General features: G+C 45.4%; 1 protein-coding gene across 1 annotated transcript in view; it reads left to right on the top strand.

The window, feature by feature from the left end:
- The window catches only part of LOC144721291 (voltage-dependent T-type calcium channel subunit alpha-1H-like), a 270,667-nt gene that overhangs the window by 184,956 nt on the left and 65,535 nt on the right, over positions 1 to 20,176 (top strand). Inside the window, exons 10-12 of the mRNA XM_078598797.1 lie at positions 9,176 to 9,327; positions 10,556 to 10,741; positions 11,621 to 11,738. Coding sequence (XP_078454923.1) covers positions 9,176 to 9,327; positions 10,556 to 10,741; positions 11,621 to 11,738 — 456 coding nt within the window. The remainder of the gene's footprint in view (positions 1 to 9,175; positions 9,328 to 10,555; positions 10,742 to 11,620; positions 11,739 to 20,176) is intronic.

Consider the following 20,176-nt stretch of genomic DNA (forward strand, 5'->3'; position numbering starts at 1 on the left):
GGCGACAGCCAGATTTGTGGAGACGTCCACCTGTTTCGTTCCTTATATAGAGGCGTAGATGTGGTGACCACGCTTCTGCGCTCTTGCACACAGTGGGGGGGGGGGAGGGTGGGATTAATGAGTCAACGTACATTATGCATGTGCATTATGCGAGCCCTTTGATCAGCACGAGACTAAAAGAACACCAAATAAATATTAAATACTCCAAAATACAACTGTCAGCAGTAGCAGAACACGTGTGCCAACAAGGACACTCAATTGATTTTGATTTGAAGCTCTGTACAAAACTAGCTAGGACAGGCCAAGACTAATTAAAGAATCTATCAAAATTGAAAGTAAAAAAAATAAATTTAGTGCTACTTGGAAACAAATCATCAAATAATAAAAAAAAATTATGCATGCCTATACAGGCCACCATACTTCAATAGGGATTACCGTTGGTACAGCTATTTTAATAAACACAAGGCAGGAAGGACAATATCAAAGGGCTCGCATAATGCGCATGCCTAATGCATAATGTACGTTGACTCATAATCCCCCCCCCCCACTTTGCGCAAGAGCGCAGAAGCACGGTCACCACATCTATGCCTCTATATGAGGAACGAAACAGGTGGACTTCACAAATCTGGCTGTCGCCTGATGAAGCTAGTTGTAATTACTGGCGAAACGTCGTACTCAGATTGTAAATGTTGTGGCTTGGCTCTCCAACACACAGGTATGTTGTACTAGTACACTACACTATACACTACACTACTATACACTACACTACTATACACTACACTATACACTACACTATACACTACACTACTATATACTACACTATACACTACACTACCATACACTACACTATACACTACTATACTATACACTACACTACTATACACTACACTATACACTACACTATACACTACACTAATCTATACACTACACTACTATACACTACACTATACACGAGTGCTGTACTAGTGACGAATTGGCCACGTTCTGTTTACGTGACAACCCTTACTAGTTGGCTGTGAAGGGTGGTGGCGGGTTTAACGACACGTTTATATATTTACGCGATCTAACCCAAAAAAAACTCTTATGGGTGATAATGGTCGCGAAAGTCTGCTACGTGTTAAACTGATATTATTAGTGTTCAGCGATAATGTTCGTGACTCATTGAGCCAGATTATGACACATCTAGGAATCTTCGGTTTAAATGGTGAAGCTCACAGAGACAGTTTGTAGATGAGCAGAGAGTCGTTTGTAGAAGACCACCAAGTAACGTTATTCGAATGTCGTCTTTCTAGGCATTATTTACCGAGTCTCAAGACTATTATTCCAGCAGTTCCTCCGTTGAGATATTTGACCAAACTTTCCTTGCGGAGTCACTTGCATGTGGGAGAAAACTGCAGTATCCAGACGAAACACAATGCAATGGAGGGGATAGCACTCAAAGGTCTTCGCAGACTGGCCCATGAAGCCACTTCCTGTACAGCCAACTCTTGGCCATCTCGCAGACCACAGTAGATTTAGAACTCTGTGTTTGGGTGTACGAGTGTGTACATGTATGTTTGTCTCCAAACGTGGATGCATGATTGCCTGTGTGCACGTGTGTGTGTTTTTGTGCGTGCAAGCGTATGTTCACAAGCATGTCTCCATGTACATCTGTGTGTATGTACATGCGTGTGTTTCGCTTCAGTGTGTGTGTGTGAATGGGGAGTGTGGGGAGCGGTAGCGCAGCGGTTAGTGCGCTGCGCTATGAACCCAGCCACCCGAGTTCGATTCCCGCTCACGGCCAACACCAGTGACGATTATCTGAACTGGTCCTGGGCCTCCCCTAGGTGTTTAAACATCACCAGTGGGGAGATAAAGGTGGCTGGGCATGGTGCTTGGCCACTCACCCTATCTTGTGCTGTGCTGGCCTTAATAGGTGCTCATTAACAGCACTTGCCCCGACAGTCTGGTAAAGTTATAGGGTGGGGGATGTCTTCGTCTCTGCAATTGTGTGTGCATATGCCACTCTGTGTGTACACCTCTATGCGTACATGTGTATGCCTGCCTACGTTCTCTCTGTGGAGGAGGCTAATGATGTCTTGGCGGAGGTAATGGTGTGACACGGCTCCTTAATGGGGCGTAGACGCGGCCACGTGTGCTCATAGCGGTGCCCGAGTGTGCACGCCTGGACTGGATTCAAGGATTAAAACGCGTTACGTGTGCCCGGCGTTCCATAATTGACTCGCTCCGTCCTCTGGCAAAAAGAAAATATCTCGGACGCAAAATAAATTGAAGCGGGAGAGATAAAAGAAAGTGTGAGGGATGGCTCCAGCGTAACGTTTCGCATTCTTCTCTGACTTTTTCCTTTCGGGGCTGATACGGAATTATAAATGTTAATTCTCCGTAATTACCGTGGTCGTTTTCCAATGGGGGCCCCATTCATTTCTTATGCGCTCACGCCACCATAGACACCAGGGGACAGCATTTCCGTCGCGTTGAAGAGATCCACTGGTGTGTCGTGTGGCCACGTGTGGGGCGACCACTCTGTATGGACGGCCACATCGTTGTCGAAAATGTGGCCAATGGGAGCCTTCCCTGAAAAGGGCTGAGCATATAGCAATGCGAGGGCAACAGAGCTGGGCTGCGTGGTAGATGGGCCACTACAGTCCCCACCCAGTCTGTGCAATGGCCTCTGATGTCCTCGTGCTTGGATTTGGCCTCGGCCTGTGGTGGTCTGGCATTTCAGTTGTTTTTGGGAAGAAGTTCTCTGTCATTTGAATGTCTGGACCCATTGCCTGGAATATACAGACTTTGAATTCCTTCAGCGGCTCAATTTATGTACGTAACATTTTAGAAGGAAACAATACAAAAATAAGTTCCGGTAGTGAAACATCAAATACATTTTTGAGTGGGTCATAGGGCTTATTTGACCATACTTGACCATGTTGGTCAGTGCTGGTTGTTGACGTTGGTGAGTATAGATGTCGGTGTATAGCACAGTACAACAATGGATTTTTCTGCATTGTTCCCCGCTGCACACAACACAGCCATGCAGCCATAAGCAACCTGTTTGTGCCGCGTGGTCTTCCATTCAAGCATTGCCTAGGCTCAAATCTGCGTAGCTCGTGAGTTTGGATAAGGTTGGGTGCATTCCAGGTGGTGTAGTTATCTGGTGATTTCCCAGAATGCCGTGTTTAAAATTTGATATTGCAGGGGTTGAGGTAGAGCACTTGACTCAAACGTGTGTGTCTGTTATGCTGGTAGGGTTTCAGGTTGGTCAATCATCATCATCATCATCCCTCTGGGGTCATTAAAATGGTACCGCTTCGTGAGAAGTCAACAATAGCTGTCCTATAAAGATACTGGCTTCATCATAGGAATGTGAAATGTTCACCACGAGCGGAGATGAGCACCACCTCATGCCTGTGTGATCAAGTATATGCTCAGAATTTTGACAGCGAACACATCATCACTCTATGTGGATAAAAGTTGTACCACTTCGTGGGAAGTCATCATGAATGTATTTTGTTCAGAACCTACTTGCTGTACTATGTCCTATACAAACATATTGTCATTTAGACACCGTTTTACTAGTATGTGTTGTTTTTTTTTACTAACCACCTTCACAAGTAAACAAAAACGACACAAATTCGATGACCATCACTTGGTAGTGGGAGCTCTACAGTGACTGCCCTATGGATAAACTGGCACCTACCACAAGAATGTGGAATTTCCACCATAAGCTCGGGGCCTCCAAGTTAAATTATTGTTGGCCAAATCTCATTTAATCGGAGGAGACACTTATTGCTTCACGCGATTTACACCCACCATCACTGAAAAGTTTTTTTTTTGCAAGTGGTAATCAACGCACGATAACTCCGAACATTGCTGCAGTATCAAAACCGTACAATTAAAAATCACCAGATTGAATTTACAACCAGCTGATCACGTTACCACAGCCCCCCCACCACCTCCCACGCAAACCTGCGTCCTCTCGCGCTATGCACGCGAGCCAATTTGGCAGGACGCCCGTCTTGGAAATCTGGCAACTTGTCTTACTTACGCCTGGGAATTCAGTCACAAATTGCAGTCTCTCGTGGCGTAATCAACAGCACGGAAATTGTAAATTGTTTGCTCAGATTTCAGTCAAAGCCAGCGCATTGGTTGACAATAGCCCTTTTTTGAGATTTTAATGTTGAGCAATATTTATGAATAATAATAATTACCATCCAGCTTTGACATGGGTGTATCTGTCACGAAGCCAGTAACCAAAGCCTCCTTTCTTTTAAGTGCTAATCCCATAAAAGTAATGCATTTCAATGCAGATGTCCCTGTACCAGTATGCATTTAAGTGAACTTATAATTACGTGACAACATTAATTAGAAATGTGTGCTTAAGTTTGATGTAATGTCGTTTACATAAGCAAGTTAAGAGCCCATTGAGATATATTTTTTTATGATTACAGAATCTCAAAACGTCAGATTTAAAGTAGCTCTGTGCTGTGATATAAGCATGTACCACTTCAGTGATGGAAATGCCATGTGTGTGTGGCCGGGGCCAGTCCATGAACAACACAGGCAAGGTTCCCACTAAGTAGTACTGATTTTATAAACCAGAGAGAAATAATGATGAAAAAACATCGAAGTGGTCAAGCGTTTCCATACTCGAGCGTGGGGTAATGCTCCTGTCCATTGAGAGATTATGCATTCCTGCGGTCGGGGCTAATGTCTTATTTTCATCAACCCCAGAGGGATGATGGATTGAGTTGACGACTTACTGGCATGCGAACTCATGCCCTCCTGATTGTGGTGGGTTGAGCACTCCGGTCACTCGGGTTTGCTCCCACACGAAGCGGTCTAGCAGCAGAGGGTTTTAAGTAAAGCCGCTTAGTTGGTTCGATTAAAGATGTCGAATCAGTGATGTTGTTGTTGGTTTTCGTAACCAGGCGGTTGGTAGGATCTCTGTTGATTTTGGTATAGCTGCCATCATTAAGTAGGTCCTGAATTGTGTTATTGTTTGTGGTTGTGTCCATGATGACAGTGGCATTGCCCTTGTCGTTTTAGAGGATGACAATGTCATCTCTCTTTTTTAGTTGAGAAAGCTCAAGGTGATCATCGTTGCTGATGTTGCTAATAGTGTCTTAGCATTTTTGAGGATTGCAGCGATTTCCGATCTTGCCACGTCTGCAGGAATGTGTCCCAAACCCTTTAGGACGACGTCGACCTGGGCAATGATATCATCAACTGGGATGTGTTTAGGGCCAAACTTCTCAATGCAAGAGTATTATTACGTCGGGGCATTTACCCTTTCAGAAAGAAAATATTACATTGAGATCAGGTCATCAAAGTTGATGTACAATATGTGTATAAACACTCAGGGCTTGAACTCAGGGACTAGCTGGTTTAGTTTCCCAACATGGATATTGACCTTATGTTATAAACCCAGCCCCAGGGCTTGAACCCAGGTCCTCATAGGTGCTGGCTTAATGTCCTGATATGGGGGCATTAACCCCCCGCGATTCTATCCAGCCTCAGGACTTGAACCCATGCTCAACGTCATTGACAAATTACCTTTTGGCTTGGGCACTAAACCGCACCTCCGATTAGCACGGATGGCTATGTACGGTGCAAAAGAAGGTCAACACATACGTACACACATTCAATCCCATAAGGAATAAAGACTCGGCCGCATTGCACAATAATGTTTAGTAATTGTGCATCAAATAATTATTTAATGCCCGCTCTTTATTCAGCACGTTGCTCTGGTTGGTCATTTGTTAATGTATTTGTTGCTATTTAATTATTTCCTTAACATTTTTCCAGTTGGCGGGACAAACAAACAAAATTAAATATCGCAAGGGGATAATTTGATCATCTTGCAAAGTCTTACCTGCTGGTTCCCCATTGCTTCTGCACTGATACACAGGGAGAAATGTTTTTCTTTCAATGAAGTGGAAAATGGGCATGACGAGTCAACGGATGTATTTTTTATACATTTTTGCAAGTTGTGCTACCTCATTAAGGGTGCAAGCGAGAGAGCGTTGAAACTTTGCGAGGCATATTCCCGAGCTGAAACTTTGCTGCATTTGGGCAACGGGCCCTGGGCTACGTCATGGGCCGCTGAGCGCAGGGCATCAACATCCATTGCTGCGCTGTGCTATGCAGTCCACGTCTCCATGCTGTCCACCTTCACTGACCCACACTGACCCAGAGTGGTGAAATATGGCCAACGAAGCCTCCCCCACCACCACCACCCTCTTACCATGACATGCACAGCATGGGGAGACCATCGTCCGAGAGAGGATAGACAATAGGGCCCTACATGTGCATGTTGGTCAAATGTCTGTGTGGATATTTGTCTCTGTACATAATCTCACTTTTTCTCAGAACTACCAACTCAGAACTACCAACTCAGAACTACCAACTACCAACTTGTGTATACCTACCTAAAACCTGACTCCCACCACCATCCATCCCAGAAGAATTCCCTCATCAAAACTCTACACCATAGAGCTCGTTGGGTGAGAAATGAAGAAGTGAGAGGAAGACTCAAGGTGGTATAAATCACAGAGAAGATGAGAGAGAAAGGGCTCTGGGTGTGGTTCGGTCATGTGGAGAAACAACAGGAAAGTGACTTGGGTCAGAAGGTGCGAGTGATGCAAGTGAAAGGAAAGAGATCAAGAAGAGGAAGGCAGACGCAGAGGTGGGGGGGGCGATGTGGTGCGATGGGACCACGGTGGCCCGAGGAGCAGAGAGAGAGACGGCGCAGGACAGGGCAGCGTGGAGAAGCTTGGCAAGGACAGCGGACACCCCCATGTGAGCGGGACATATGCGTGGAAGAAGAAGAATTTATAAACGTATTTATATCAAACCCTTAATTTACAACAACAAAAAACTCGTGTGCCCTGGATTCAAAAATGACCGCTGATCAGTGGTAAAAAATATGTTATAATGATAAATTACATAAATAACCAATACCCACACGCACGCATTGATAATTTATGAGTCCGCATCGCCCATTGACGTCTGTGCAAGAGGCGAGGAGAGCACGAATTGGTGATATTGATTAACAGACTTTTTAAATCCTGTCCCTTATCTAATTAATGTTTGTGAATTATGCATGTATAATATAATTAAGACAAATGAGATTCACGTAATGTTTTTTTGCTCATTTGATTAAGGAAACTAATGTGTTTTTTTGGAAGGACATAACTCGAAAGATTCTGAAGATGATGTTCACCCAGAGCAATTATGAAATAAGGCGCATTTCGGCATCAACTTTGTGAACTGTTGATTGAAACCAGAACAGACGTACAGTACAAATGTTTAAGTTTTAAAACGGTGCATAATTCTCATTATAAACGAAACTTTTTATTTAATTTCACCAGGTAAGGCCCACTGTAGCTCTTTTTTCAGAAGCGACCTGGCCACAAATGATAGCTCAACGAAGTGGCTTATCACGTGGAAATTTACAGCAGCCAAATACTCTAAATGCATGTTTCTTAATGTGGAGGGAAAAACCTCAGGACCCGGATAAAAATCCACCCGACCACGGAGAAAACATGCAAAGTCCAAATATACAGGCGTCAGGGTTGGGATCGAACCCACGACCTCCTGCATACCAGGCGAGGTAGTTAACATCACGCATGGATCAGAAACATGGACGCTGACGAAGAAACTGGGAGCAAAATTTGCAGGGTGAGCAAAGGTGCCTGGCAAGATGAATGCTTCAAATTACACAGAGAGACATAAATAGGTGAACAGTTGCACCAGGGGAATAAATGCCAATTAGAGACATCCTGTGGACTGCCAAAGGAAATTAAGCGGATGTGGAGAGCATACGTCGCAAGGAGGGATGATGGCCAATGGACGAGACTGGCGATGGAATGACAGCCAAATAATGGCATGCACCTGGGAAGGTTAGGATGGACAATGAAGCGATGAGATCATCCTGCGGGACAGAGACGCATGTGGCTTGGCTTTCATCCAACAGTGTATAGACAATGTCTGATGACGGTGATCATTTGCTTGCCACAGTACTGTGAGATTATGATTCGTAAGGGGCATTCAATGCTCCAGAGGCAAAGAGACGAGCAAGACATATGGGTTTCTTAGATTTGAGTCGAGGTATCCACTGGAATCCAATGAACAAAACGACGCTATCTGCAATGTTCTCTGGGAGAAACTTCTCACCCCGTTTTAATCATCTGCCTTGTTATATTACTTACAAGATAGTCATCGAGTTTGACGGCGCCTTAATCTCGATTTCACATGTTTCCATACACATGTTTGCACGCGCTTTAAAAGAAACGATTATTTTACCGTTGTATACGCAATTTTTGCAGCTGTAGTTGTTTCCTCCATTGCGGAATGGAAATTACCTTCCAGAATATTTACGCTTCGAAAATGTTTTTTTTAATTAATTTTGTGAAACAACACGAGTCCCAAGTTAGTTAGTATGGACGATTGCTTATAAGGAGCATTCTTTTTATGAAGCTGAAGCATTTCCCTGAAGTGATTCCTGACCAAAATCTGTATGTCATTGAAGGGCATTTCGTGTTATGATCTATTTGACCACTTTCCATTTGGCAACAGCAGCCCGTACAGTATGTGCAGTAAACATGTGCATTGAGGAAAACGAGTACAGTGGCGAGCACTCACTGCCCTATTAGAACCCAGTGACTACGTAAGGCCTTGGCCTTGAATAAGTGTCTGGAGCAGAGTGTGAACACCAGCACCGGGAAGACACGCCTTGCTCCCCACACTTTGCCGATCGTGCTAGGAGCACGTGTCCCCCCAACAGTCTCTTAGAGCTGATACTGTGTGAGGTCTTGCTTAGCTTGCATTGCGTGCACGTGTGTGCACGTCTGTGCCGAGGGAGGGTTGCCCACTTGCTTGTCGCACTGCACCCATGAGCCCAGCGATCTGGATTCCGATTGTTTCTCTCGACATTGCACATTCGAGTAGCAAGAACTTGGGCTTAGCCTAGGTCAACTCAGCCTTAAAAGATTGAGTGTTGAAAACTTCAGCTCTGGGGAGAGGACGGGTGTGCCGAGTCAGTCGCCTCCGTGTGAGCTCGCTAGCCGGAACTCGTTTCTGTCATCTTTCGGCTAAACGCCGGGATCTTTGTCTTCGTGTCCGCGTGTGTGATCAGGCACTTAATGGCCCGTGTGTCTCTTCACGTGTTTCATTTCAGCCGGAGGAGCTGACCAACATCTTAGAGATCAGCAACATCGTGTTCACGAGCATGTTTGCGCTCGAGATGCTTCTGAAGATCTTCGCGTGCGGCCTCTTTGGCTACATCCGCAACCAGTACAACATCTTCGACGGCGTCATCGTCATCATCAGGTCAGTGTCGAACTTAAAAACATACAACTTCTGTTTAGGGGCCGTCTATAAATGACGTCACGCGATTTTGGACGATTTTTGACCCCCCCCGCCTTCGTCACACGGCGTCACAAAAAGTCAGACCCCCCCTGAAATATGACGTCACAAAGCTCTGCCCCCCCCCCCCAAAAATTAAACATGCTTCAAATCGCTTTAAACTATTGTCATTGCAGTGCGTATTTAATGTGGCGCTGCACCCTGATGCTGTAGGAGAAAACATTTATTAAAAAGTCTATTTAATTAAGTAGAACGTGTTGTCTATATTTATTTAAAGTTGCGCATTTTGATGTGACGTCACATTTCTCAACCCCCCCCCCCCATCTTCACACATCGTCACAAATGTCTGACCCTCCCCCTCAGGTGCGTGACGTCATTTATGGACGGCCCCTTATACTAAAGTAGCTGTGCGTGCATAGCAGTGGCGCAGTGGTTAGCGCGCTGCACCTTGAACCTGACGAGCCGAGTTCGATTCACACTCACGGCCAATACCGGTGACAATTATACGAACCGATCTTGGGCCACACCTAGATCAACTCGGCCTCAAATGAGTGCCCGGTGCGGTGTGTAAATATCGCCACTGGGGAGTAAAAGGCAGCCGGGCGTGATGCTGGTCACCCACCCCATCATGTGCATAGGTGCTCACTAACAGCACTTGCTGCTCAAGTCTGTTCAGGCTATATGGGGGATCGTTGTGTGAAGGAGGGCCGACACAAGGTTGCAGGGGGTTCGTCTTCTATTGCGTCCCCCAGTCCACACTCGTCCCCAGCCTTCTCGATCCGGTTGCCGCCAATTCTCCCCTCTTTCCCGCCCGTTCTCTCTCTCTCTCTCATATCTCCTCGCCTGCTCCTTCCACAGCCACCATCCCTCTCCCCCTCCCTTTGGTGGAAATCCTTCCCCTGGCATTCCTTACAGTTGTATATGATTACGTCTGTGTATGTGTGCCGTGTGCCGGCCTTCATAAATGTCATTTGCTAACAGCACTTTCCCCAACAGTTTGTTTTAGGCTATACGGGGGACCTTTGTCTTTGTATATTATTGTATGCACCTCTACGTGCGTGCCCGCCGGCCCTTCATAGGGTGCTCGCTAACAGCACCGCTTGCCCCACCAGTCCTGTTAACGGCTTTACTGCGGGGGCAGAGTGGATGATTCGGGGGGTGTGTGTGGGCAACCTTTGTCTCTGCGTGGCAGCGTGTGGGAGATCGTGGGGCAGTCGGGCGGAGGGCTCTCGGTGCTGCGCACGTTCCGTCTGCTGCGCGTGCTCAAGCTGGTGCGCTTCATGCCCGCGCTGCGCCGCCAGCTCCTGGTGCTCATGAGAACCATGGACAACGTGGCCACCTTCTGCATGCTGCTCATGCTCTTCATCTTTATCTTCAGGTGAGCGCCACCGGCGGCGAACGAGAAGGCAGCTGGCACTGTTTGGACACGCGTGGTAGGGTGGCACAGGATGGCACAATGGAAGGAACCGGAAAGAGGGGGAACACCCAACAGGGAATGGCTTGACGATGACATCGCAAGAGATTGGTGCCAGAAAGATGTGGCCACTACTTGAGCATACTAGGACCAGACAGAGGAAAGTGGAAACTAATGACGAAATGTGCAGCGGAAACCTACGGGGCTCTCTGCTCATGGATCATGATGCTGATGACGAGTGTGCCCCCTCACCGCCCCCGCAGCCCGGCTGCCTGCAGCCACTCCGATTCGTAACGAGTCATGGCTCCATTTCAGACAGGCAGTGAAAACCGGCCCATGTTTTGTAATTGCAGGTAACAGGTGCAGGGCGTTAATCAGAATAGTGAATGCACTCACTGTAGCGGTGCGTCCCTTAGGGACATGAGCTTTTGCGGGTTTTGGTCAATAGCCGACCCTGGCTCTAGTACCCGAACCGCTGTGGTTTAGTTGATGGTGGGACCCTGTTTCACGCGACGCACCCAAAGACTGCGTGCGGAGTATAACAAGGATTACAAATGTGTTGTAACCCTCCACCACCCGACACGGCCAATCAGTAAAAAAGTGTCACGTTGACAAAAGACAAATAGTTCACTACTTTAGCCCACCGGTGTGTTGAAGAGTGAATCCACAACATTTACAATTTTTGAGTACGACGTTTCGCTGGTAATTACATCCAGCATCATCGTGCAATTTGCAAGGCCTGTTCCCTGTGCCGACTGACGTGCAGATTAGTTTCAGTGTTAGGTGACGCTCATGGCCCGCTCGATTCACCGCGTTTTCTTCTGTTGTGATTGCCGTTGACAGCATCCTGGGGATGCATCTCTTTGGATGCAAGTTCAGCCTGAAGACCGACACGGGAGACACAATCCCCGATCGGAAGAACTTCGACTCACTCCTCTGGGCGATCGTCACCGTGTTCCAGGTGGGAGTTTCATACTTTTTACAAAATGTCACAATTAAATTTGGCATTGTGTCGTCATCCTTTTTATTTTTGTACGGAACCTAAAAAACAACCGACAAAAGCGTTATAGCTGTGCGTTGCGTCTGGCAATCCACGCGGTGGCATCGGGAGTTGCTTGATGTCTAGCGGTCCCGTACGTCGTGTGTAAGCGCGGTGTAAATGTGCAGTCGCCGGCTAAGTGACGGACAGATTGCACTTCAACCACGGGATTTTGGTTGTGCGTTGTGTCGCGTCTTCGTTGAAGTGGCCCCGTTCGGGCCGTCGCAGGCCGTCTAAGTTCTCGCACCACCGATTGCCGGCGTCCCTTGTGGCCATCAGAAATGTCTCCGTGTGAATTGTTACTGAAACTAAAGTTTGTTATTTTACCAAGTAAAGCCCACTGAGCTGTATAGCTCTTTTTCAGAAGCGACCTGGCCACAAATGATAGCTCAACGAAGTGGCTTATCACGTGTAAAATGTATAGCAGCCAAATACTCTAAATGCATATTTCCAAATGTGGAGGGAAAAACCGGAGGACCCGGAAAAACATCCACGCGACCACGGCGAGAGAGACAGACACGCAAACTCCAAGATATACAACTGGCATCAGGGTCGGGATGATTCCATTGTCATTTGTGACTGAAGATGACACTGCTGATGGCGGCGGTCTCTTGTCCTGTGTGGGCGACTGTGGTTGCGAGGGCCGACGAGGCAGTCATGTCTCCCACAGTGGCTGCGCTTGTAGTTTGACATTTGAGGAAAGTGTTCTGCTTCTTTAGAATGGTTGCTTTCAAAGTTGGCATTACGAAGTCTCTGAATGCAACTGTTATGCAATGCGCTGACCGAGCAAAGGGGATATATGCATTGAGAGGGTTTGGAAGAGGGCAAGAAACAGATGGTTGTGAAAGATGGATTTTTCCTTTGTATTTTTGAAGGAGGTGGGGCCACAGGCAGCGAAATACAGAGTAGTCTGAGGCCTGGATGTGAACAGGAGGAGGTTTGGCCAATTCCATGAATGAGTGTTTGGCACAAGGCAAGTCGGACATGCCGATGTTGCTTCCGGCTTTCACAACAAATGAGGTCGAATCAATGTAAAATGTAGCATGGATCTAACATTATAACACGTGTGGGGAGGGGAGGGGGTCCTAATAAACAGCAGATCGTTTGCCAAATTTTGTATCGACTTTTATAAGTGTGACATACAAATTTGGAATCTTCAAATATGACTTTCCCTTTGGGCTTAAGCAAGAACTCATTTATTTGTTGGCAGAAAATGCTTCTCTGTCAGTTGTGTATTTTTCCCATGTGGAAATAAATAACAAAATTAGTGGAAAATAGTAAAAAAGAATGTGTGTGTGTGTGAAAATTATAAAACATTAATTCAATGACAATTTGTCTTAATATTCAAGCATGTGTTGGGGATGGTATGTTGAACTTCTTTTGCAACGTACGTAGCCAACCGTGCTAATTGGAAGTGCGGGGATGTGAGGGAGTGATGAAAGTGTCACAATGCTGTGGGTGTGGGAGTCGTATGCACAATACGGACCACCGTTGTGACTTCCCACAAAATTATACTCCTTTTTTATCAATCCTGGCAGGATGATGGCTGCCTTGGTCGTGCTGTGACAATGTATTGATCAGTGCCAATTGTATGTACGTATGTTGAACTTCTTTTGCACCGCACCTGGCCATCCCTGCTAATCGGAGGTGCCAATTATTTTCAAGCTCACAATAGATCCACCGATGTCATTTCATGCACGACTCATTAACCGGTTGCCTATGTGACACATTTGGCCCACGGATTCTCTGGGGGTGCCCCAGGAGACTATGGTCCGCCAACAGATATGGCTCTTTGAGACTAGGTACAGTAAGGTGTATGCAAGATTAACAAGAGATAAGAGACGCAGAGAATAGATAATGTATGCATTCGTAGTCACATGCAGTCGTTTTTACTTCACAACGCCAGTACATGTCAATTATGTCACGTGGTGCAAAAATATATATCATTTAAAAAAAACGCTGTTGTAAGAGAAATCGCTTCATATAAAATCGAAAGAAAATGCCAGCCCAAATTTGCAATGCAAGGTTAAGTCCATGTCTGTCCCAAAGTGTGAAAATGCCGTGGCACCTGAATGGGTCTCGTCAGTCGTAAGTGATGTGAACCCATTCACTCTCCCTTCTGTCTCCTTGTAACTTTACCGGCAGTCATCAACAGAGGTGCCATGGTTTGCCGCATTTCTTTAAAAAAACAAGTTTTTTCAACCAAATGGCGTCGAGCATTTGAATCACCGAGCGGAGGCGGTGAGTCTTATCTATATCTCAAATCAGACTTCGACCGCGTTTCAAAATCAGGATATTCCAAACAGGAGTTATGCAACTGTGACTACCACAGTACCAGCCGTGCGGCCGGTTGCAAGAAATACGCTCACGACATCGGCACAATTTGCAAGAATTCTCCACATTACCTCCGAGCGTTTTTCACGATTCCGTTCATGGGCGTCTTGGCGCAGCGTTTAATATTCACCTTTTAATTTGAACGTAATATTACTTCGAAAGGCTACTGGGGTAGAGGTGAATAGGGAAAAGGTTAAGGAATCAGCATTGAGCCTCGCGGAGAAGGAGGGGTGGGGGGAGATATGGGCAGCGGTGGAAGGGAGGGTTGAGATTTGTAAAGGTCACTCAGCTTTGAAATCACGGTGAGTGCACATTACAATTAAATAGAATTTCTGCTCTCTAAATATGCCTCTGCTTTTATAAAAACGGTCCTAATATCATCAATTTTTTTTGTTACTGCGAAAATGATGCGCATCATTGATATATCTAAAACAAATAATAATACTCATAGTAATATTTTGTATGGCCCTTTGACAATTGACTTCTGGACGACGGGCCGTGGGGCCCATCTTCTGAACCAGTGCTGGGAATTCCACGTGTCTGCGAGCAGTATATCCATAAGACAACAACTTTCAGAATCCCCACACAGAACAGACACCTTTGTGCAACAATGAAAATGTAATTTAAAACACGCTAATGCAATTCAGCCACTGGCAAATGTTCGGCAATCACAACGGCTGAATAAATGTGTTTTTTCTTCTTCTTGGTTCTTTCGGTAAAGTCACGTAGAAGGGAAATAATAAAATAATAAAAATAAAACATAATAAAATACAATTTTGTAAGCGAAATATAATAAAATACAATTGTATAATGTTTTATTTTTATTATTTTATTATTTCCCTTCTACGTGACTTTACCGAAAGAACCAAGAAGATGAATCCCTGCAGTCAAGAAAGCTTTAAATCGAAATTTAAATGTGTTTTGTTTATAGTATAGCCTAGTAATATTCTTCGTATGGCTGAGGAAACAGTTCTAGTTTGATGTTGAGGTTAGTATTCTCTTCAACGGCTTTATGTGAGGCAGAGTGAGTGGTTGCGATGCCACGGGGAATGGATCTCTCAGAGCAGGAGTTCAGTACGTGAGCGATTGTCTGTTTGTATAGCCTGGTTATATAGTAACAAGAGTAATAGCTAAGCATTGGCTGGGCGGCTTTCGTTGAGATCCTAGACTCAGATCCAGGTTTCAGCTGTCTGTACTTGAACCAGGTTCTAAAGTGTAGCGAGTTGAGGATCTCAACCCAAAGTCCTTCATTTTGAAATATTCCTAAAAATTATCATTTGTGTCATTGTAGTGAATATAAGTAACAAAATAAATGAAATAAAACAAAATGTTTACACATTATGTATCTGTATACACAGACAAAATAAAGGTATTTGCTACACCAAACATCAGCTGCATGGCCTTCTGGGAGAGCATAATTTCAGCAGCATTGATCAAACAACCCAAGTTAATCCTGGACCTGTGTCTTCATCAGCAGTCATGCTCGCTTGATTAATAAAATAGGCATTTTCACTTCATCGAGGTAAAGTGCACATCTGAGAAAATGTAAAACATTGGTTTGGTTGAATGCAGCGAGCATCTCGCTGTACCAGGGTGCTTTTGGAAAGTGCAGCACCCCATCGTGCATGGATAAGAGAGGTGAGTTGTCTGGCTCTCCGAAGCAGTTGTGTGATATCGGCTTCCTCGGGCTATTCTCTGATGAGCTGCTCTGCACAAGTTCTGAATAGACGCTTCATGTCATCACATCGATGCCAATAACCACAATTGGAATACAGTTGTCAAAAAAGACTGCGATTTCCCATGTGTCTCTAAGTGGCAGTGATTTCATCGCAATGGTTTTGCCAGGCTAGGTGCACCTTGAGACCACGTGAATTTGCAAAGGCTTGCTGGCAGGAGGTGGTGGGAGAGCCCCATGTGTTACGAGCAAATAAACACAACTTTTCTTCAATCAACTACACAAACAGACACGTGTATACAGAAACTTTTCATATAAGTTGTGCGAGATTCACAACTTGATGAAATGGCTGAAACACATTGCCATGGCACTTTACCCAGTTGCCGGCGATTGAGACATCAACACATTAATTTTCCCGTGAAGATTTGTCAATAAATACCCCCTTTATCCTGGTTTCTCAAGCTACTAGTTTATGTTGTTTAACCAGGGGAGGACTCGACGTTGACAACTCAGAATACCAAGATAAATCGTATTTTCAAGACTAAACCTGGTCTAGGCACATTGATTAGGGCAATTATTGGTCGTAAACACCTATTAAGATTAGCACTGAAGATAAATGGTGGTGGGACCAACATCACGTCACAATATTTGTGAACCACTCTGCCACATCGGCTGCTTATTTTAGGCTGAGTTGATCTACAGGGCTCATAACCTAGCTTTAGTTACCCTTAGTCACTGATATTATAGATGGCCAGCAACTGTACCATCCCAGTACTGATGTTAAAGACTACACCCCAGTTACTAGATACGCATATAGGCTGAGACAACCTAGAGGAAGGGTCATGCCAGGCAGTCGGCAATTGCCATGAATATTATAAGTGGATAGGAAATGAAACCAAGTAATTTGGGATTATAGCAGAATATTCTGACGAACACAAAAAGGCATTGCTTCCCGATATAGCCACGTAGACTACTGAGACAATTGCTAATAGCAGGGACCTATGAGGTCAGGGACAGCATACCAAGCGGTGATCTGGCTAGGCATGGCACCTAGCTGCCATTGTCACCGCCTTTTCATGATACTTAAAATACCACACCAGCTAGTAACATTTTGGGCTGAGGTGATCTAGAGCAGGCTCAGGACTGGTTCAGACATCGCTCGCCACTGATGTCAGCCGTGGCCGGCAAAGCACACACAACACAGGCACAATTGTAAATCAAGGTTAATTAGGCATGAGGTTGAATTTACTCTGTTTTACGTCGCTGCCAAAAAACGCAGCAAAAGTCGGAATTCTCCACTGTCTCCTGCACTCTCCCCACCGCTCCCACTGCAATACGAAAGACAATGACCCAACAATATTTACCCAAAAGTCCACGAAGACCGTTCTCGCAAGTTTGAGCAAATGTAAGCAGACGTATTTTTTTGGCCACAAAACAAATAAATGCCGGTGAAATTGGCTTCCATTCATTGGCGCAGCACTTAACATTTAGTTCATCACTGCCCCTGAAAGGTTATGGAAAGCAATTTCTCTCCTACTTAATGGGAATTGCAAAGATCATTTCAATCCCCTCTCCACCTCGTCATGAATAATGCATTCTCCACGTGTCTAAACAGGTTTCAAATCTAATCTTGCATAAAATTAGTTGCTCAGCGCAGCTGCTATTGGGGCACTAACCCCTGTCCGAGCGTTTTCCTAACGGCCCGATCTGCCTCCCTTCGCCCACACTCGCCTGCGCCCCCCCACCCATAGCCACTTCTCTTGATGCCAAGCCAATTCTCTCTTCGCGTCAGGGCTCGGCACGCAATAAAAATAAAGCTGAGCTCCTTAATAAAGTGGCTTAATAGAGATGTGACGTGATCTGTGGTCCTCTGTGTGCTCGGCGAATTTGCTCCCGCAAGTCTAGTTTGTTTTTTCTATCAATTATATTGCAATTGCACTCACGCCACCATGTCACGGGCCAGACCAAGAGAAAGTTATTTCGAAATTCTGGCAACGGGGGCGAGTGTGTCAAATCTCTTTGGGTCAAGAGAGTGGCCGACAGGATGATGATGTCACTTCAGTGGGTCTCATAGCAACACCAGTTAGGGGCCGTCCATAAATGACGTCACGCACCTAGAGGTGGAGGGGGGAGTCAGACATTTGTGACGATGTGTGACGAGGGGGGAGGGTTGAGAAATGTGACGTCACATCAAAATGCGCAACTTTAAATAAATATACACAACGCGTTCTACTTAATTAAATTGACTTTTTAATAAATGTTTTCTCCTACAACATCGGAGTGCAGCGCCACATTAAATACACACTACAATGACAATAGTTTAAAGCGATTTGAAGCATGTTTTATTTGGGGGGGGGGGGGGGGGCAGAGCTTTGTGACGTCATATTTGAGGGGGGGGGTCTGACTTTTTGTGACGCCGTGTGACGACGGGGGGGGGGGGTCAAAATTCGTCCAAAATCGCGTGACGTCATTTATGGACGGATATTGATAATAATTTACAGCCATTTGTCAATAAACTATCGGGATGAAGGCCTTCCGATGCTGTGCCACTAATGGGAGTTGTTGGACCATACTTCACCGCGCTGGTGAGTGCGAGTTTGTTAAGTAGTTACTGGGGAACGGTTTAGATGTCGCTTGCCACTAATGTCAGCTGTGGCCGGGAATCAACCTCAGTTTTCTGGGGTCATTGCATGGCGCGCTAAACATTATGTCCGTCACTTCACCCCAAAAAAGTATGTGTGTTCAAGAAAGTGTTGGCGACACGGCACTCAAACCAACTCGTTTCATTCCCTAAGCTGAAACGTGCCAAATTAACTCAACAAATCCATTGTTAAACGCAAGTCGTTGGGGTTTTTTGCATAGAAAATGAGTCTGAGGCCATCAACGCACTCCTCTTAAGCACCCAGTTTAATAACGGGCAGATGAAACCTGGACTCAAGCCCAAAGATCTGAGCAGTGCCACCGCATTGCTCTAGCACGATATTAGCCCCATGGGCCAGCCAGCCACACACCGGTTAATTGATTAAGGTTCTCTGCGCAGAGCCGTCAGTGGTTTTCCCATCAAAAGTCTTGATCGCAGTTATTTTTTCATACATAGTTCACATCTATTGTTAAGGTTTTCAGAGTGCCTATTGTTTTCATTGATTAAGCATCCATTTATTCAAATAAACGTTAGAATGGATGCAAATGTCTTTCCACACGTACACCTAATAAATGAAACTGAAAACTGAAACTTTCAAGCAAGATAAATACAAATTACATGCCGCGTTAAATTTGTCAAATAAATGTACAACATTTAGGATACAGTGAATAGATTTTGAGTTGGCATGCACTGCACAAGAGTGCACCTATTTCCAGATAGTTATGATCGGAACTCTGCTGTAAAAAAAAAACAATGCATAAAAACCCACGCACAACGCCAGTATTACTCGTAGCAAGGCAAATGTCCTCATCGGAAAATGGTGAACGACTCACCGTATTTGAATCAAATTTAGGAAACTTTTGAGTTGCATACGTTGGCATTAGTTTTGCCATTTCTCTCGACAGAGATGTACGCCACCCCATCGCTCGATCAGCTGGGGGAACGTTGAGATGCTTCTAACTGTCTTCTCTCTGATACGTTGTTTTTTACCCTTCTATCTGGCAACAAAACTGACACCTTTTTTACAAAGAGTCATGTTTGCATAGACCACAATACCTGCAGCCATAATGCAAACAAAAAAACATAACTCTGATAATATATGCACTGTCCTTGAAGTTGATTGGTCCACACCCGAGACAGCTTTCCTTAGAGCCTAGTCTCACATGGGTTGGACCAGATGACGCCAAAAGGCGCACAACTCAAAGACAATGCACCATCAGAGTATGAGAGCTCAGGTAAGCATTTACACCATTGAGATTCCGATGGTGTCTTCTCTCTTTTATTGTAAGCCAATCCACAGCATCCGGGGTAGCTGAGTGGGGTCTGCTCATTCCACCAAAATACGGCATGTTGAGTGGAGTAGTGCACTCGTTACACCAGAGTGCACGTGGTTGTGTTGGGGTAGCTGAGTGGAGCAGTCCACTCGTTACACCAGAGTGCACGTGGTTGTATTGGGGTAGCTGAGTGGAGTAGTGCACTCGTTACACCAGAGTACACGTGGTTGTATTGGGGTAGCTGAGTGGAGTAATCCACTCGTTACACCAGAGTACACGTGGTTGTATTGGGGTAGCTGAGTGGAGTAGTGCACTCGTTACACCAGAGTACACGTGGTTGTATTGGGGTAGCTGAGTGGAGCAGTGCACTCGTTACACCAGAGTACACGTGGTTGTGTTGGGGTAGCTGAGTGGAGCAGTCCACTCGTTACACCAG

Source organism: Lampetra planeri, chromosome 1 (genome assembly GCF_965212315.1).
Source record: "Lampetra planeri chromosome 1, kcLamPlan1.2.h2, whole genome shotgun sequence".
NCBI lineage: Eukaryota > Metazoa > Chordata > Hyperoartia > Petromyzontiformes > Petromyzontidae > Lampetra > Lampetra planeri.